This window comes from Salvia splendens, chromosome 15, assembly GCF_004379255.2.
Source record: "Salvia splendens isolate huo1 chromosome 15, SspV2, whole genome shotgun sequence".
Lineage (NCBI taxonomy): Eukaryota > Viridiplantae > Streptophyta > Magnoliopsida > Lamiales > Lamiaceae > Salvia > Salvia splendens.
Genome location: NC_056046.1, coordinates 22,796,816 through 22,803,193, shown reverse-complemented (window position 1 = coordinate 22,803,193; position 6,378 = coordinate 22,796,816). Strand labels below are relative to the sequence as shown.

Sequence of the window (6,378 nt, the reverse complement as noted above, 5' to 3'; positions counted from 1 at the left end):
CTAATCGCTATACCCCCCCGAACAAGGATGTCCTCGCGTCACCCAAAGCTTCATCGTGCGCATCATGGAGTCCGTTCCCGGCTTCGCGTAAACCGGCCCCGTAGGTTCATGATGTTGTGTGCATGTCGAGGCGATTATGCTGTGCCAAAATTAGAAATAGGGTTTGCAAGGATAAAAATGTCACTACAATAATCTTAGAAGGACAAATTTGTCCATGTATTTTTGTATCAGCAGTTTCTGCAGTCCAAACCAAACATAATATAAGCTATCATGTGGTTGTTGTCGGTACAACCAAACATCAAAGTGAGATACATATCTTACCACACTATCATGTAAAATCAATATGAGGAGGCTATCTCATATAACACTGTCAGTGCAACCAAACGAGCTCTATATGCACAAACTATACACACATTACAGAAATTGCACACACCACAAACACTACACATAATTTACCCACACTACACAATTCCATTCTATTTGTATTCCCATTCCCATCCTGATTCCATTCCCATCATTACCAGCCACCAGCATTACCTACATATTGAATCCTATCTCAGATGAAACAACGGAATTGGACATTGTCATAGAAAACAATCAATGGAAGATGAATACCCTGGCGTAGCAGTTTGGATTTGATGAGTGGTTTGTGAATTTCAACTTGTCTCCCTTACGGTATACATCAATGACATACTGAAACAAGACAACTCTATAAAAATGTTGTACATGGCCACCAGGATTTTACATATTGCTTAACAGCATCGAGAAACACACACACATACTCAAAACTGTATTTCGGCCTAATGCTACACGCTGGCCTCGACACATTCAAACTAAGATTTTTTAATTATTAAAAAAATCCACACTACACACACATTTCACATTGCACACACACACTATGCACACTATATGCACAAACTATACACACATTACAGAAATTGCACACACCACAAACACTACACATAATTTACCCACACTACACAATTCCATTCTATTTGTATTCCCATTCCCATCCTGATTCCATTCCCATCTCCATTTCATTTCATTTCATTCCCCAAAATAACTTTGAGACGCGGGATATTAATTTAAAGCAAAACGAGATACTAGGGGAAATGCAAGCCATGATGGACTGGTAAATAGAGGTGAAGCCAATTGAAGTGATAAATAGACACTAAAACTGAATACCTAACCCAACAACTCCAGCAAACATCTAGATCACATTCACGTTTAGTTGCAAAGCAGGGGCATTGTTGGCTTTTACATTGACCTTTAGCACAATGGCACCCTCTGAAGCGATTTTTGTAGCTTTTTGAGCACCTGAAAGTAGAGAATAAAAGAATAAATGAAGGAACCACAACACAATAAGGTTTTTGGCTATTCAACGTGTAGTCAGCACAAATGTGTCACATTAATTCCTGAGTATTGAACTATACATCTTCTCAATATTGTTGTATGAAACTTAGATGGAATTTCAAGTACCCGCAGTATTTCTCACAACAAGTTCCATTCTGAAGGCAAGGACACTGCTTCCCACACGTTGGCTGGCACATGCATGGAGAATATTGCTTATATGGGATGTCCTTTCCCTCTCCACAAGGACTGACGGTGCGCACTCTTCCCCTCTTACGACTTATTCTTGATTTGGCTGCCATATCTGGCTCCTGATGTATCATCACTAAAATCATTATACATTCAACAAAAACAAATTGTTAAGCTGCTCAACCCACCAAAAAGACCTCTTGGATGTATAAGGACCATTGATTGTTATGAAAAGCTAAGAAAAGGCTACAAACCATAGGATCCATGCCATCCCTCCCAGCTTCATTTAGATACTTCTTCGCAAGTTTTCAGACCATGGAGCAAATTCCGAGCTATATAACAACTATATGAACAAGACATCTGTATTAGCTTTTAACAATATTTCAAACAAGGTTTAAGAGTTCCTAGAAGTATAAGAAACGCATTTAATCTAAATTTTTATTGGAAGGAGATAAAGCAAGATATTCTGACTTAAATAGGTATACAATTGATATGTTGAAATAAAACTTTCTAAGCAAGTTCAAATTTAACTTTAAAGACCTCTGATTCAGTAAAATTCATAATACCAGATACAATCAATGTGATATTCTTGACCATGAAATCAATTTTCACATACCTATTTCTTCCAAATATTTGTAATCCCTTGAGGTGTAAGTATTTCTCCAAAGGGTTCCAATTGCTCCATTTATGTGAAGCTTGGATTGAATTTCCTGTAGATTCGCATGGCTGCTTCACAGAGATCTCAGTGATATTCGCATGAAATCATATTGAGATAACAGATGGAACATAGCCATGTCTTATATGGAAGAGATTCTTTGACAATACCTAAAGATAACATTCATCTCCACAGGGCTTACGGTCCACTTCTGTAACAAATTGGCCAATTTGGTTTTCATTCTGCCAACCATAACTTAATCAAATCAATATATGAGAATATCAAGCAACTTAAAATAACCCAAGCAAAACTTTTGCTTACATGATAGGTTGGAGCTTGGGAACAACAATGTAAACGGCAGTCAAACACCTGCAACAAAGAAAATGTATATGCATGTAATAAAAAAAATATAATGCGAAACCCACAAGCTGATTAAGAACCATACATAATGCAAATTACATATTTTGAAGTTTAGCTTTAGCACAGTGTGTAGCCCGAACTGTAAAGTGTTAAAAATTGGATGACACACTACTTGGTTTTTACAGTACCATTGAGCGGTCAACGATGGAGGATTAGCCAATCGATATTTAATTCTATTCGTATGTGTATTCTATATTTTTTGCGACAAACAAATTGAGTTAAACAATATTCACATACCATCTATGTGAAATGAACCCCATGATTTATGTGAAAAAAGTTCTGATGGAAAAGTATAAGTGAAGTTGATATTATGTGGACTGGGCGTACTGACATGGGCATAAGAAGCTTGTGTTTCACCGTTTTGCAATCTCAATGTACAGAAAATAAAAATAAGCTTCGTTCTGTACACGTAATTGGGGGGGTGGAGTTGGAGTTTTCAATTCCAAATCTAAGTGTTTAGTAATACTTGGATTTGGAATTGAATTACAATTCCAAATACTTTAATTCCACGATTTGAATTTCATATCAAAACTAGTGGAATTCCAAATATTTATAAAATTACACACGCACACTGCACGATGTGGTAAAGATAAGAGTAGAGAGAGTAAAGTAAAAGAGGAGATAAAGTAAGTACCGGGATATTGAACACAGAGAATAAAATTGCAACTGGCTATCATATACTAGGCGTCATATACTATCTAGAGAAACAGGGTTTTGGGTTTGAAATTTACAAAACTAGACATAAATAGATAAAATAAAACAATAAAAGCAAATAAGATAGAATCGGACAAATAGAGGAATTTCAAGGATAAAGATTTCACTAACTCTTTAGTTATTCTAATTAGTTCTACATTCATCCGACTGAAGTTTTATAACGATTTCTCCCTATCATGCATCAATATTCATGTCACAATTATTGTATGAACACATAAGATAAACCAATCAAAGCTATCACCGATCAGAGATTGACAATAATCAAGGTAACGGCCAATTAGTCGAACAAAAGCTCACGAAAAATTAAGTGCAATGAGTTCTGAACATTAAACATAAAAATCAAAATTCTATTGTTTAGTAATCTATAGATAGATGAACTAAAATAATAATTAAAATACGAGACATGTCCAAGGTTGAATCTTGAAGTCTTCATGCTCCTCTTGCCTTGCTTCAATCTCCAAAAATGGTGAAAGAATTAAATTATAGGGTAGAGAGGGGGGAGCCTTGGAGGCTCCCCAAAGGGAGGCTATAAATTGGTCAAGAATGGTGAATATTATGAATTAGGTTATGGGGTATATATAGGCTTCAAAAAGGTTTAAACTTGGTAAAAAATGTCCTCCAAGTAGTAGGAGAGATGGAAATTTAGTGCTCCATAGGTTAAGTAAAAGATTTAGTTTCACAAGTTAATATCTTCTTTCCTTTCTTAAATTTCCGCCAGCACTTGACAGCATTGCGCGACGTTCGTAGAATGGTCATAACTTTCCCCACAGAACTTCGATTGAGAAGTTCAAGGTACCATCGCGAAATCTTTCAAAGAGAATGGCATGTAGAACGCCCTGATCGGACTTCATAATCTCCAGAAAAATGGGTTTAAACTGAGGCTGCTGCGCACGAACAGAGCCAGCGGCCGCTGGGAAGTTTTCCCGCTCTCTGGACATCTTTCAGCGACCGCAAGCGTGTGCCAGCGGCCCGCTGGGTTGCGCTTCTACTATAGCTTCCAGATTTTGACCTTTTTATGCCCTTTTACAGCTCTACTTTGCATATTTCTCACAAAACACGTCAAAATACAAAGATGGATAAAATATGCAAATAATGGACATGTAATGCAACTTTGACATTCAAAACAGACCAAATAATGACCTTAAAACAGTGCAAAATCTGAGCGTGTCAATGGGCGCCAGCGACCATATGGTTCAGCAGACCGCTGGCTGACCGAATGCTCCAAACTTCAAACTTCAACTTTTACCTATCTTTTTAGGCTCTATTTTGCACATTTTTTTACAAAATATATCAAGATATCAAAATAGACAAAATATATAAGTAATGTACATGTATTGCAACTTTAACGATCAAAATGGACCGAATAAAAGCGGTGCAAAATCTGATTATATCAATTTGAACCAAGTCTCAAAAGAAAGTACCATCACATTAAATCACCATTTCACGAGGTGAAGCCATCAATTACCTTGAATCTTACTAATGAAGTGAAGATGATTTATTATTGGGTTGCGAAAACCAGATATACAAAAATATAAGATTTTTTAAAATTTAATTCGTAGTCATGCACTTTCACTTCCACTAATTCAAGATGATGGAAATGTGCACACTAATAAAGAATGCTTCAACAATCTTCCACCACACCTCTTGCGACATAATTGCTGCATCGTCATCTCATTTATACACATGTAGATCTACATCGCACCGAAACGATTTTATTGTTTACAAACTTTATCTCACTCAAAGTTTATTATAAAACTAATACTCACTTTGTCCGCAAAATGTTATCCATATTTGACTAGGTGCGAATTTTAAGAATTGTGAAGAAAAATGAGTAAAAAAAGGTAATGGATATATTAGTTTTTAGTTTTATAATAGAATATGAGTGTAAAAACAAAATACATACAAGGCAAAATGCATAAACACACACTACCACACAACACACACTATAAATAAAATATAAATATTGCATTACACACACAATACACATAACACATACACGAAGTATAAACACTTCCCGAAACACACACTAATCGCACCAAACATAAAGTACAAATAAAATACATACTACGGGCATAGAATGCGCACACTGCACCCAAACACATAATACACAAAAGTATCCTCTATGCAGTTGTGTATACACAAAATAAACACAAACAAAATAAACACAATGCGTACAAAATGTACTTACTACACAAAAAATATAAACATTACGCACAACTATACGCAAAATACACACATTATACACAATACATACACTTTACACACAGAATGCATGTGATGCACAAAATACACACACTACACACTCATACACAAAATATACACTACACACACAAAACACACTCTACACGTTATACACAATATAAATAAAATACACAAAATATATGCAAAAGTACATTTACAAAATACATAGAGCAAAACGCGTTCACATTGCACACAATACATACATTGCTACACACTACCCAAAAAATAATACAAATGCTACACACCAAATATTACACACTACACAAACAATACGTACTACACACATTAGTAGTATACACGCTCTGCACATATACTATACACAAAATATACGCATGCACACATATACACAAAATGCAAACCTATTACACAATGTACACATACTACACGCCAAATACATATGCTACACACTACACAACACATAAAATACATATTAATGCACTATACACACTATATATACTATATACATTACACACAATACAAATTATATTCAAATACAAACATTGTGCTAAATACATTAACACTACACAAACATACACAAAATATACATTGAGCACACATATACACAACGTACACACACACATACACAACGTACGTTGCACACACGCACAAAAAATACATATACTGCGTTACACACACTCAATACACAAAATAATCACATATACACTACATACTCTACATATGTTGCACACAACAAAAAATACATATGCTCCGTTACACACACTAAATACACAAAATAATCACATATACACAAAACACAAATATTGCACACGCCACAAAATACAAGAAAGTATATAACAAACATAATATAA

At 35.3% G+C, this 6,378-nt stretch overlaps 1 protein-coding gene across 2 annotated transcripts; it reads right to left on the bottom strand.

Annotated features, from left to right (window-relative positions):
• Positions 1 to 1,086: 1,086 nt before the first annotated feature.
• Positions 1,087 to 3,382, bottom strand: LOC121768020 (histone-lysine N-methyltransferase EZ3-like). Of its 2 annotated transcripts, XR_006043264.1 has the most exons (6): positions 2,516 to 3,382; positions 2,365 to 2,436; positions 2,156 to 2,265; positions 1,794 to 1,882; positions 1,480 to 1,661; positions 1,087 to 1,317 (listed from the first exon to the last, which is right to left on the bottom strand). XR_006043264.1 is itself a non-coding variant. In XM_042164361.1 (4 exons), the coding sequence occupies exons 2-4, from the start codon at positions 1,803 to 1,805 to the stop codon at positions 1,104 to 1,106; spliced, it is 408 nt and encodes a 135-aa protein (XP_042020295.1). In that variant the 5' UTR covers positions 1,806 to 1,882; positions 2,156 to 2,331; the 3' UTR covers positions 1,087 to 1,103. The 2 variants fall into 2 exon arrangements, 1 of the variants encoding a protein (XP_042020295.1); XM_042164361.1 differs by lacking the exons at positions 2,365 to 2,436; positions 2,516 to 3,382 and having other exon boundaries at positions 2,156 to 2,331.
• Positions 3,383 to 6,378: the final 2,996 nt, after the last annotated feature.

Coding starts and splice junctions, on each gene's coding strand:
- LOC121768020 (XM_042164361.1), bottom strand. Junction 1,318..1,479: donor TGTTGTGAGAAATACTGCGG/GTACTTGAAATT, acceptor CTCTACTTTCAG/GTGCTCAAAAAGCTACAAAA.